Raw genomic sequence first — 13,140 nt, 5'->3', positions numbered from 1 at the left:
GTTTTGCAGACAGGTCTGAGTGGGAACTCTGTTCACCTCTGTCCCGTAATAAACGCTCCATAATGGAAATCCCAAATTTGAATATATGTACAGTTACACCCTTACTCACAAGGAATTTGTTTTGGTGCTCGAGGAAATCGGTACATACTGAAAGAAACCCGAGCACATGCGTCTTAATTGCTGACAGACATTTTTTTGTACAGCAACATTTTTAAAAATGTTCCTTGTTCTTTGATTCCAGGAGAGCAGCAGTTCTGTTCTGGTGACTGGACTCCAGTTCCGCTCCGGGTCTCTTGGGCCAAGAGAGATTATCTTCAGCTACGATGGCTTCACAGAACGGGTCATCGTTAAACTGACCGAAGGAGTCCCATCGCAGCTTCAGCTGGTCAGCGGACCTGAGCAGGTAAAAGTCACTTTAGTTGTTTTTATCTGTAGTTCTCATGCGGTCAAAATTAAAGTAAAGCTCATATTTTTGTGTTTTTCCAGCCGTTGCAGCTCATAAATGGTCACGGCATTCCCACGCCGTTCGTGGTCCAGCTGTGTGACAAGTGGGGGAACCCGTCTCCAGACCAGAGAGTTGTGGTAGAGATCAGATCTTCACCCCCCATGATAAAGGTTAGCTCAATAAGGAATTAAACGCATCAGGAAATATGCAGTGAAAGTTGTATAAATGTAATGTGTTGCTGTTGTAACAGGTGTCCGCATCTGTTATGTCACAACCTGTGGATGCAGAGGGGAAAGCCTCCTTCATTGTTAACAGTGTAACCGGTCAAAGGTAAGACTTTTTTCTGTTTTTTATTGGTCGTGTCATCAATACTGGGATAAAATGTGCTATTCTCTTTTCATTGACTGTTTTCTTTGTATTTTTTTCAAAATTCCCTTAAATTAAGGAACGAATAGAGAGATCTGTTGTGTTTCTGTTTTTATCTCATACACAGAGTAGCAAAGTTTCTGTTTTTACCTTATTTTGCTGACAGTTTCAGCTCCTTACAGTTGCTTCGTCAAAGTTTCACCGATGTTGATGGTGTCAGCAGAGGGTGACGCTGTCCTCTACCTACTCAGTGGCCTAGTGGTATGAGTGTCCACCCTGAGCCTGGGAAATCGAAGGTTCTAATTCATGGTCGAATCATACCAGAGACTTTAAAAATGGGACCAGTGCCTCTCCGCTTGGCACTCAGCATTAAGGGGTTCTTATTGGGGGGCTAAACAACCAAATTGTTCTTGAGCACGGCCGTTTCTGCAGCTCATCGCTCCCCACGGGGATGGGTCAAATGCACAGATGTAATTTCACCAGTGTGAGATGACTAACGCGACTTTCAAGTTCAAGTTCATTTGTAAAGCCCCTTCCTACCCCCAGTCAAGTGGGCCCAAGGTGCTGAACATAATGTAAAAACAAGTCAAACACAATTAATCAGATTTATAAAATATGTAAATAAAACAATCAAAGATAGAAGTTAAAAACAGTAAAACAACAATGATCAAAATGATGACTTGATTATTATTATTATTATTATTCAGAGCTACTACAGCAATCAATTTCCCTCTGGGATTAATAAAGTATTTTTGAATTTGAATTGAATAAAAACATTAAAACATAAGTAAAAACCTAAGAAATACAGGTCCTTCTCAAAAATTAGCATATTGTGATAAAGTTCATTATTGTCTGCAATGTTCAGATAAACATTGCACTTTCATATGTATTAGATTTATTACACACAACTGAAGTAGTTCAGGCCTTTTATTGTTTCTAATATTGATGATTTTGGCATACAGCTCATGAAAACCCAAATTTCCTATCTCAAAAAATTAGCATATTTCATCCGACCAATAAAAGAAAAGTGTTTTCAATACAAAAAAAGTCAACCTTCAAATAATTATGTTCAGTTATGCACTCAGTACTTGGTCGGGAATCCTTTTGCAGAAATAACTGCTTCAATGCGGCGTGGCATGGAGGCAATCAGCCTGTGGCACTGCTGAGGTGTTATGGAGGCCCAGGATGCTTCGGTAGCGGCCTTAAGCTCATCCAGAGTGTTGGGTCTTGTGTCTCTCAACTTTCTCTTCACAATATCCCACAGATTCTCTCTGGGGTTCAGGTCAGGAGAGTTGGCAGGCCAATTGAGCACAGTAATACCATGGTCAGTAAACCATTTACCAGTGGTTTTGGCACTGTGAGCAGGTGCCAGGTCATGCTGAAAAATGAAATCTTCATCTCCATAAAGCTTTTCAGCAGATGGAAGCATGAAGTGCTCCAAAATCTCTTGATAGCTAGCTGCATTGACCCTGCCCTTGATAAAACACAGTGGACCAACACCAGCAGCTGACATGGCACCCCAGACCATCACTGACTGTGGGTACTTGACACTGGACTTCAGGCATTTTGGCATTTCCCTCTGCTCAGTCTTCCTCCAGTCTCTGGCACCTTGATTTCCGAATGACATGCAAAATTTGCTTTCATCCGAAAAAAGTACTTTGGACCCCTGAGCAACAGTCCTGTGCTGCTTCTCTGTAGCCCAGGTCAGGCGCTTCTGCCGCTGTTTCTGGTTCAAAAGTGTCTTGACCTGGGGAATGCGGCACCTGTAGCCCATTTCCTGCACACGCCTGTACACGGTGGCTCTGGATGTTTCTACTCCAGACTCAGTCCACTGCTTCCACAGGTCCCCCAAGGTCTGGAATCGGTCCTTCTCCACAATCTTCCTCAGGGTCCGGTCGCCTCTTCTCGTTGTGCAGCGTTTTCTGCCACACTTTTTCCTTCCCACAGACTTCCCACTGAGGTGCCTTGATACAGCACTCTGGGAACAGCCTATTCGTTCAGAAATTTCTTTACCCTCTCTTGCTTGAGGGTGTCAATGATGGCCTTCTGGACAGCAGTCAGGTCGGCAGTCTTACCCATGATTGCGATTTTGAGTAATGAACCAGGCTGGGAGTTTTTTAAAAGCCTCAGGAATCTTTTGCAGGTGTTTATAGAGTTAATTAGTTGATTCAGAAGATTAGGTTAATAGCTCGTTTAGAGAACCTTTTCATGATATGCTAATTTTTTGAGATAGGAAATTTGGGTTTTCACGAGCTGTATGCCAAAATCATCAATATTAGAAACAATAACATGCTTGAACTACTTCAGTTGTGTGTAATGAATCTAATATATATGAAAGTCTAATGTTTATCAGTACATTACAGACAATAATGAACTTCATCACAATATGCTAATTTTTTGAGAAGGACCTGTAGATCTAAGATAAACCTTAAGCTTAGCTTTAAAAGTGGGCAGCGATGTGGTCTGTCTTGTTTCTAATGGCAGTCGGTTCCAGAGCCGAGGATCACCTCTGGTCTTACGTTTTGACCACGGAACCACTAGGAGGTCACCCTAACCTGAACGTAGCGACCTTGAAGGGACATAACGGATCAGCATCGAGGCTAAATATGGTGGGGTGCGGTTCCTGACGGAGTTGAAAACAAAGACCACGATCTTGAAGAGGATACAACATTTCACTGGTGACCAGTCCAAAGCAGCTAGAATGGGAGTGACATGGTCCCACTTCCGTGCTCCAAAAGGACCAGCTGCAGTCAAGTCAATAAGGACTGGCTCAGGCCAGCTTACAGGGAGCTGCAATAATCTAATGTTGAGATAATAAAAGCATTGGTCACAGTTGTTTTGTGAGGAGCGACTTAAGTAACTTAACTTTGTTTCTTGTAGTGTAAAATGTAGAAATTTGTATTTTAAAAATCTTGAGATTTAGTTTTGCTTTACCGACATCATTTTCATGTTTACGTTTTATTTCCATGATTTGTTTGCATTATTGGTCACATTTATTTAATCATTCCATTTTAAAAATTATTCTACTAAAGATAGTCGCTACTCATTTCTTCCATTAGGGGGTACTATCAGCTGGATTTTAAAGGTTCCTTCAACAGGAAACCCATCCCTGGTCCATCAGTGAGCTTCACTGTGATTCCAGATCCCAACAAACCCGTCCGGCTGCAGGTGGATTATGTCCACTCTGCGAAGTTTCTTGCAGGACACACCTTCCCAGGTTTGTACACCATTTCATTAATTCAGTTTAACTTTGATGAGAGTCATGAACACTAACGTCAGCTGTGTTTAGTTTTCGCAGTGACGGTGGTGTCTGATGAAGGAAGTCCTATCATGACCTTTAACCCTGCTAAACTGTCCATGCTGTTGTGGGAGGGAGCCTCATCAAAACCTACACAACCAGTGAGCCACTTGAGAGGATGACCTTTATTTAGCTAATATGTGTTGGTTAATACTGATTGATCATTGTCCCTTTTTTCAGACCACTGAGCTGAAGTGCAACAAACCCATGGCAAACGAGAAGAAGGACAGTTTTTACTTTCGGTAGTAATGGCACATACTTTGTTTCTGATCTGTTTGGCTTATTGTTGGATGCTTAAAGGAAACAAATTCACCTTTTTAGATTGTCTTTTTTGTAAGATATGCAAGAACAGTATCGATGCACTGAAATATTGTGATGTTCTATAGAGAATTCACATTCAAGCATTTAGTTTATTTCTTTTGTGCGATGCTATTCAGACACAGATTGCTGTTTTTTTCTGTATCCTGATGAAAAAATCAGATCTTGCATTATCACTAAATGTGTCTTGGAAGCGTTTGGCCAGAATATTTGATTAAATTCAGTCTTACAAATTGTAATATCATTTTGCTTTTAGTATCGCATTATTGTGTTATAGCCTGCATAAAAGGGAAATTTCTTCAGTTTTATCAAGATTAAAAGTGAATTTCCCTAAAGTTCTGTTATTTTATAATGTTTCCACAACTAATCTGTCTGTTTTTCCTTGCAGAGATAAACTGATCCCAGAACATGTCGGGAAGTACACCATTCAGTTTTCTCTTTGTGTTGACAAAAAAGAAGTTCTTCTCAGTAGCCAGGTTAGTTTAGAGGCTGCTTCCACGTTTCTATGAGGAACACAAACATGGATAACAAAGAAGGAAGTAAATCTCAGAGAAACAGTCTGTCATCTAGTTTCATACATGTGCCTTAGAATTATTTAATGATGAGAAAAGGGGAAAATGTGTTATGAATGACACTGAGGGGAGAAAAAGAAATCATTTATACCACCAGTAAAGCGTGGTGGGAGAAGTGTTTATATATGAGGAGAATCTGCTATCTCTTTAATTATGTTTTTTTGCAAAAGGGAATAATTTTAAATCATTTATTTCTTGGCATTAATGGCCCTCTGCTCATTAACAGATCTAATGTAATGTAGCTCAGACGTGTGAGTAGAAGCGTGTCAACATGACAGAATCCAAGCTTGTTTTAAATGGTAAATGGATTATGTTGGGCACGCTGACTGAAGCAAGGCTGCCGAACTCAGGAGCCACCTGTCCCTCCAACCACCACCGGCAAACGAGGCCGGTGAAGTGTCTTCCCAAGTACACAAAAACTGTGACAGACCTGCAACCCTCTAGCTATGGGCAGGCACTTAACTCCTCTGCTACTGCCACCCAGCTCTAAGGTCGGTTCACACAGCAAGATGATAACACAGATTTGGGACCTGATTCTCACTGCTCAGGAGTGTGATCTCCCTGTAGTTGGAACACACTTTGCAATCCCCCTTCTTAAATAGTGGTACCACCAATCCAGTCTGCCAATCCAGTGGAACTGCCCCTCATGTCCACGCATTATTGCAGAGCATTCTCAACAAACACAGCCCCACAAAGTGCTGAGCCTTAAACTCCAGGCAGATCTCATCCACCACTGGGGCCTTGCTACTGAGGAGCTTTTTGACCACCTAAGTGACCTCAGGACTAGAGATTGGAGAGAGCGACCCAAAGTGGCAAGACTCCTCTTCCTCATTGGAAGACATGCCGGTGGGATTGAGGAGGTCTTCCAAGTACTTCACTCACCAATTCAAAATGTCCCGAGCCGAGGTCAGCGGCACACCTTCCCCACCATAAACAGTACTGGTGGTGCACCGCTTTCCCTTCCTAAGATGCCAGATGATTGAGCAAAATGTCCTTGAAGCCATACATAATCTTGCATCATGTCTTCACTGAACTCCTCCCATGCCTGGGTTTTTTCCTCCGTGACCACCCGAGCCACATTCTGCTCGGAATGCCAGTAAATATCGGCTGCCTCTGGAGTCCCCTTTGGCCCCTCCCATGAGCAGTGAGACCATGGGAAGGGGGACCAACGTCTCCTCTTCAGGCTGTGCTCGCCAACATGCCCCAGCTCCAGGCTGGGCCCCAGAGGGAGGCCCTGGTGACTTGCGTCCAGGCGAGAAAACACTGCCATTGTTGTTTGCTCCAGAGGAAGGTTTGATTAGGGAATGTTTGTGTGTGAAATCAGCTGTGTGTCATTTTTGCCATGTGGTTGGACACACTGTAGGACCAAAACGGTTCTTTCTGCGATTTTCCATCTCTGTGTGGGTTGCTCATGTTTTGGGAAATCATCTTGACATTTTTAAATACTGTTGTGTGATCTGTTATTCCTCAGTAAGAGCCCATAATTACAGGTGCTATATGACACATTATTCTGGAGGAGATGCCTGGAAAACTGTATAGATGTTATTGTTATATTGTCCATCTAAAATTATGGATTTTTTATTCATTGTTTCAAGGTTGTAGGTCACAGTCAGAGCTGACGTCTGTGTTTTTATCTCCTAGATCACCATAAATGTAGTGGCCAGTCTGCCTGTCAAACTGGGACCATTGGTCCAGCCAACAACCCCAGTCGTCTCCAACAGTTCGGACATCTCCAGCAGAATCCTGGTGAAGGACATGACTCTGGTGATAAAGGTGAGCCGTGCTCCTCAGGTGTTCCTTTTAATGCTAGTAATTAGGAACAGCTATTGAGTGAGTTGTTTGGATTCATTCCAGGATTCGTTTGGTAATCCAGCTGGACAGGAGCTGAGCGGGAAGGTGGTGGTCTCCATAGGATGTCCTGATGGAGAAAGTAGCAGATGTCTCCCGCTGTTTGAAGACAAAACGAGCAGCTTTCAGATTAACTTAGAGGAAGGAAGGGCCCACATCTCTGTGAGTTACCTTCCTCAAAGGATACAGATTATTTTTATTAAGTGCAACATTAGATAATAGTCCTGTTTTCAGAGGCTGGTGATAATGGAGAACAGTCCTGGTGAGAACGGCAGCAGATACAACCTCATCTTCAAACCCACAGGGCTGAATCTTCCTACGTCCCTGCTTCCTTTTGAGCTTCTTTTCCATTTTTACAACGGTACATTTTACTCTGCGTTACACTAACTATGTGTAGACAAGAAGCTTTAAGCTGTGATCTGAAATCACATTGGACTTTTCCTTTTGTAAATTTAGATGCTGAGAATCAGAGAAGAATGTCTGAACTGTCGAGGAAGAGGGACGAACTGAAAAACTCCATTGAAAAATACGACGCCATGTGTTCTACGTTTTGCGAACTCCGAAAAGGACTCACAAGTGAGTGTTATTTCTGGATGTTGACAAGTGAATGTCCTGAGTGTTTAAAATCCGTTTCTCCTTTTCTCCACACTAGTTCAGCTCCAGGACATTGCTGAGAAAGAAACCACCCTCAGAGTAGAGATGAGCAAAAGAAACTTGGACATTTCACATCCTTTACCTGTAAGTTCTGGAATTTTTTATTCGTTCTTCGCTCTTTTTTTTTTCTTCCTAAAAACGGGATGTCCTAACTCGTTGCAGAGCTCAGATATTGACAAACTGATCAGAGACAAAACGATTGAAGCTGAAACTATTGAAAGGGTGCCAAGGAGAAAGTTCTCCGTCACTAATAAATTCGGCGGGCCGGATGTTCTCGGAATGGTGATGCCAAATTTCAAAACTATACAAATATTCTCTTCTTTAAGAGGCATATGTTTAAATCTTTTAGTTTGTTTTTTTCCCCCTGAAGGTTGGTCATCTGGCCCTCATTTTGGACGATGATGCTGCGAGGGTCATCTCCTGGCATTTGGTGGGAGACATGGACTGCATCATCACCAGAACGACGGAGGCAGCTCAGAGGATTTACCGAGACACACGGGGAGTTCAGCAGGTCATGGCCCTGGACAGCATACTTGTGCCACCAGGAAAGAGGTACCCTTCTGTAACTTCTGTTGGGCTCATAGTTCTCCTAAATCACTCCCTGCAGGGGCAAAGTTGTCAAAAACAAATCTGTTTGTTCATTTGGGTTAACTTTGCTTGCATGGATGATGGGGATGGGTACCGTATTCAGTACTTTTTAAGGCACCGACCAAGGACATTCACGTGATATGAAATGGTACTTTTTGCCACATACACACTAGCGGTCAGTACCAGATTTCCCAAGATGGATGTCGTCAATGTAAGCAGAGAAAGCAGCATGATAGAAAGAACTCTGAAGTTTGAGTCTACTTCACTAAATGCGACGGGTGACTGGGTGATGACGTCGACAACAATCTAACAATCATCATCATCTTAATCTGCTCCAGCAGGTAAATAGACTGTTTAAGATAACGTTAGCTGGATACTTTAGCCTCCGTTGCCATCGGCTAATGGTGCGTTCGCTTCCTCCTCTGAACTCAAAAATTCAGATTAGGAAAAGTCAACTGTTAATTAAAATAAACAGCAAAAGGAACAAAGAAGTACATTTAGTTCTTAACATAAATGTTTGCTACAGTTTTATTTACAGTTTATAAAACTACAAGGACCCACCATCACAGTTTGTCCAGAGGGGAAAGGAGAGGAAAAGGAGTCCATGGAGCTGGGTTTAGTTTGTGAAACACAACATTATTAAAATACAAACAGCTGAATGGTTTCAACGTTTGTTTTAAGTTTCCTTTGTAGTTTAAAATACATGGTCTCCTCCTCAGAGTTATTCCAGAGGGCGTAGAAGAGGATTGGGAGTACAAGGAGCTGGGTTTTAGTTTTGGTATCATTTCGAAACCGTTGTGGTTAAAGGTTCATGTTGAAGAATTTAGTACAACACTCCGATGATAAAATATGAACTGTTGTATTTATCATGATAGTTATCAAATATGGTTATATACAGTATATTGAGAAAAATATATATATTAAAGATAATTGATTATTAAACACTCAAAAGTATTTAAAATTTGTACCATTAAGTACCGGTATCGATTCCTAGCTATCGGAATTGGTACCGAATCGATTCAAAGTGAAGGTACCCATCCCTAATAGATGATTTGTGTCTCTCTCTCTCTCCAGTGTGTATCTCAGTTTGTATCTCTCTCTCTCTATATATATATATATAGAGAGAGCGAGAGCGAGAGCGAGAGCGAGAGCGAGAGAGAGAGAGAGAGAGAGAGATGTATATATATATATATATATATATATATATATATATATATATATATATATATATATATATATGAAGATAAAGTATTTAATATTAGAAGTTTTGAATTTTTTGCAGACCGCTGCCTCACATCAGAAATGGATGCGCCCTTTTCAGTCCTGTTGGGAATCCGGTCTACGCCAAGGATCTGCTGATTTATTCCGGGGATCTTCAGAGTTGTGACCTTGGTGAGATGAATTTTGTTTGAGTCTATTTTCTGTGGCTCTCTATAAAGCGTAATTTATACTCATCGACCGCATCAGAACGCAGACGTGTCTGGCATTATGCGTCGGCGCAAGGGCTCTCCGACGGGCTCACAGAGGCTGACGGAGACATGCCCAACTTTTAAACTAACCATAGAAAATGAGACTGCAAGCGTGTAATTGGTCAGGATGTCATTTCCTGCAAATTTGTCAATAGCCCTGCCTTTGCCCCACCAAAAGATGAAAAGATATTTAGCAACAGATACGAAACAAATTGAAAAACGCCTCATGGAAAAAGTCTGAAAATATGAATGTTTATTCACCCGTGACTGAAGGGGTACAAAGATGCTGAATAAGCATTTTCATGGACAATGACGAGAAACGTCACATGAGTAGGCGGAGAATGAGGGACCATTCCCATGATGTTAAAGTGTCTGAAATACAGTAAAACAGTGTAAACACAATAGTAAATACACTATGTTGGACCGGATACATGACCGTAATGGAGACAGGAAACCCCAGACAACAGCCACGTCCTTAGTTGTCCTGGCGGGGAATTGCTTTGCAACACTCCCCAGGTCACGGAGGAGTCTGAAAAGAAAACATTGTCGTCAATGCATGTGCGCTACTCCGCACTGGAGCTGACGGAGAAGTAGAGATTAGGTTTAAGCGTCTGTTTCTGTGTGTTGTAAGGGCCTACCTTTGGTGAATGTTACCACCTTAAATCCAAACTCAAGTTGGAGGAGGGGATATTTCACTGAAGCAGAAATGCAATAAAACGTGCCCCCTTCTGTAAAAGTTTCCTGTTTGTGTTTCCATCACAGTTTTTAAAAATTTTCTTGGATTCACAATTCTGATGGATGATTTAACCTCCGCAACCAACTACAGGAAGGCGGTGAGTGATTCCTGCTGACGGCTTGGCGCCGTACGGACTGAACTGAGGTGTATCTGTACTTTACATGACTTGTTACTTGCAGCTTGTGGAAAACAGGATCAATTGTCCCACCATACTGACTCGAGAGGGTGACCGAGTCAGCGCTAGGGGTAAATTTGGAGGTGCACAAAACAAAGCTCCGCCCATTGTCAAGTTGCGAGTGTTTGGAGCACCGCTTCCCCAACACTACCACACACTGAAGGAGCAACTAGGTAACGACTCTTAAACTATAAATCTGACTTCTTCTTTTTTCTTCTTTAGCCCGATTGGGCTTTGAACATGTTTGTTTGTTTGTTTGTTTGTTTGCTAGATCTGCTGGAGAAGTACAAGTCCATAAGGCTGAAAATGGAACAGGTAGAAAAAGCTCATGATGAATGCATAATGGAAGAGATTTCACCCAAAAGGCTCCAAGAGCGTCAAAAAGTGGAAGAGATGAAGAAAGAGTTTGAGGAGATTGAAAGACAACTCTGTAAGTTTTATTTTGTTTCTTTCTTTTCTGAATTTTGATATTTTTTTCTTGAATGTTCTATTTTATTCCTGCAGCTTCTGTAAGATTAGGGAAGCGTGGTCCTGAGAACCCTGGAGAACCCTCCGGCATCCAGACGAAACGACCTAGACAAAAATCCAGAGATCTCTTACCTGATTTTTAGTTCTGCTTCCCTTTTTCCATACATTTATGCATTTTTTATTGTTTTGCTTTTAGTTTCATGTTATTTCTTTCTTTTTTGTCCTAAAACCAAAATAGTATTTGTGTGTGTGTGTGTGTGTGTGTGTGTGTGTGTGTGTGTGTGTGTGTGTGTGTGTGTGTTTTTTTTATAAAGTAACCGTTTTGTAAAATAAACTCATGTATTTGCAAATCTGTCGTTTATATTCTACTAAATAATTAATACTGTGAAACATAAAACCTGACTCTGTCCTGAGCAGATGTACACGGGGAATAGATGCAATTATCATTAAGGGGAAATCATTTTTGCACAAAGGGAAACACCTGGATCTGCATGTTGGTTGATTGACTGAGAAACTAATTAAATGTTAAAGTCTTTGCTGGGATAATATCTTTTTTAATTCATCTGGGACTACATTTACATACTTTTTGTTTTTATTATCTCTGTTCAGTTCATGTTGGAAGGAATTATTTTTCTTGACTTTCGGATACATTTTGTTGACACACTATTCTGTTAAGCCTTTGTAAATCTGATTTCTAAGCAACTTACATCCTGAAACATAACTTCCTGGGTTTAAAAAAAATATGTTACTTTAGTCTCCTGTGCTGAATTTGGATGCTGTTCGTCGTTTGGGCCATTGCTTACATTTTGTGCAATCTGAACACCTGAGCCACATCCATCTACGCACATATCCAGGTAAAAAAAGTGGATTTGTGGATTGTTGTTGTTGCTTAATGGAAAAATGTATGAAAAATACATATTTTATTACCCTGCAGTAATTTAATGAACCACTGCTTTTGCACAAACTTTGTAACATTTTTGTTCCAGCAGAGGGAGGAAAAAGTCCTTAATCTCCAAAGCCAGAGTTGTTTCCACCCAGTTGACCTAAACAATACATATAAAAAGTTTGAGTTGGGTAATATAAAAACGTTTCTTTAGTCAACAGGAAAAATAATATTCCTTTTGTTTTCTGCAGCAGGTGAATCACATTATCCCTGAGATACTTTGTTGATGATAGGAAAAAGTTATTAAATGGCACAAAGACATCGGTGTTAAAAAGGTTACATTTTTGGGGCTTTAAAAATGGATCAAAGTGAGAAACACTTCTTATAAACAATCTTTGTTGTATATTAAGAAAGCTCTCACTTCAGACCTCTGACGCATTTTTCTCTACCCAACTTTGACAACATGATTTCCTTCTTATTCCTACATACAATCTGAGTGCTTTGTTCATCATTTTCACCAGATTTCTCTCATTAAACAATGACTTTATTCCACCAGACTCAATATTTTCACCGTTTCACCCCTGAGGTGCTGGGAAAAGTGCCTCTAAGTTGCAGCTAAACAGCCAATAAAATTAGGTTATAGGGAGAACTAGAGAATTTTTTGGCCAATCAACATCACTGAATTTGATGCTAGAAGGCATTTGATCTCCTTTTCCATTTCTTTCCATTTCCTCATTCTCACTCACACAGTTAAATATAGAGCTGAGTTCATAAATGTGGATGTAAGACGTTTATTTGTTCTCATTTTATGTCATTTTAATATGAATTAATTCAATTATTCTGTCTCGTTAGTTCCACCTACTGGTGGAGCTGAGTATTGCACGTTTAGGGGCAAATGAATAGAAACACAGAAAACTCGAGCTGCAAAACAAACTGTCAAAATAAAAGGTGAATAAGGACATGAGTATTATTTCATGTATGAGTATTATCAATTTCTTTGATAATTTATTTCAGCTGTAAAACTACTTATTGTTAGTAGAGGAGTTAATGATTTTTTAGAATTGTAATTTTCCAACACGTCATTGTAATACTTATAAATGGACTATGAAGGGAAATATTTTCACTCATAGCACCAGCTGATACTGCTTTCTGGAATTTAACATTTTTTCAAAACTTTATATACAAGTAATTCAATTTAAAGTCATAAGACATGTTTTTTGAATTAAGTCACAAATATCTATAATTTTTTTGTCTGTATTCATGTTTATAAATCATTATATTCATATAATACTGTTTTAATATAAAGTTTAAAAAAATCAC

General features: G+C 40.5%; 1 protein-coding gene across 2 annotated transcripts in view; it reads left to right on the top strand.

The window, feature by feature from the left end:
* Positions 1–11,287, top strand: part of smchd1 (structural maintenance of chromosomes flexible hinge domain containing 1) — a 56,979-nt gene extending 45,692 nt beyond the window's left edge. For both annotated transcript variants that reach the window (XM_070553111.1, XM_070553110.1), the window contains 19 exons: positions 242–403; positions 487–615; positions 696–775; positions 3,871–4,028; positions 4,101–4,210; positions 4,290–4,351; positions 4,816–4,903; positions 6,641–6,772; positions 6,854–7,009; positions 7,082–7,208; positions 7,304–7,423; positions 7,500–7,585; positions 7,664–7,783; positions 7,872–8,053; positions 9,372–9,481; positions 10,321–10,391; positions 10,474–10,642; positions 10,741–10,899; positions 10,974–11,287. In XM_070553111.1, coding sequence (XP_070409212.1) covers positions 242–403; positions 487–615; positions 696–775; positions 3,871–4,028; positions 4,101–4,210; positions 4,290–4,351; positions 4,816–4,903; positions 6,641–6,772; positions 6,854–7,009; positions 7,082–7,208; positions 7,304–7,423; positions 7,500–7,585; positions 7,664–7,783; positions 7,872–8,053; positions 9,372–9,481; positions 10,321–10,391; positions 10,474–10,642; positions 10,741–10,899; positions 10,974–11,080 — 2,328 coding nt within the window. In that variant the 3' untranslated portion in view covers positions 11,081–11,287. The remainder of the gene's footprint in view (positions 1–241; positions 404–486; positions 616–695; positions 776–3,870; positions 4,029–4,100; positions 4,211–4,289; positions 4,352–4,815; positions 4,904–6,640; positions 6,773–6,853; positions 7,010–7,081; positions 7,209–7,303; positions 7,424–7,499; positions 7,586–7,663; positions 7,784–7,871; positions 8,054–9,371; positions 9,482–10,320; positions 10,392–10,473; positions 10,643–10,740; positions 10,900–10,973) is intronic.
* Positions 11,288–13,140: the final 1,853 nt, after the last annotated feature.

This window comes from Nothobranchius furzeri, chromosome 7 (assembly GCF_043380555.1).
Source record: "Nothobranchius furzeri strain GRZ-AD chromosome 7, NfurGRZ-RIMD1, whole genome shotgun sequence".
Classification (NCBI taxonomy): Eukaryota; Metazoa; Chordata; class Actinopteri; order Cyprinodontiformes; family Nothobranchiidae; genus Nothobranchius; species Nothobranchius furzeri.
This window is presented reverse-complemented; position numbering and strand designations above follow the sequence as displayed.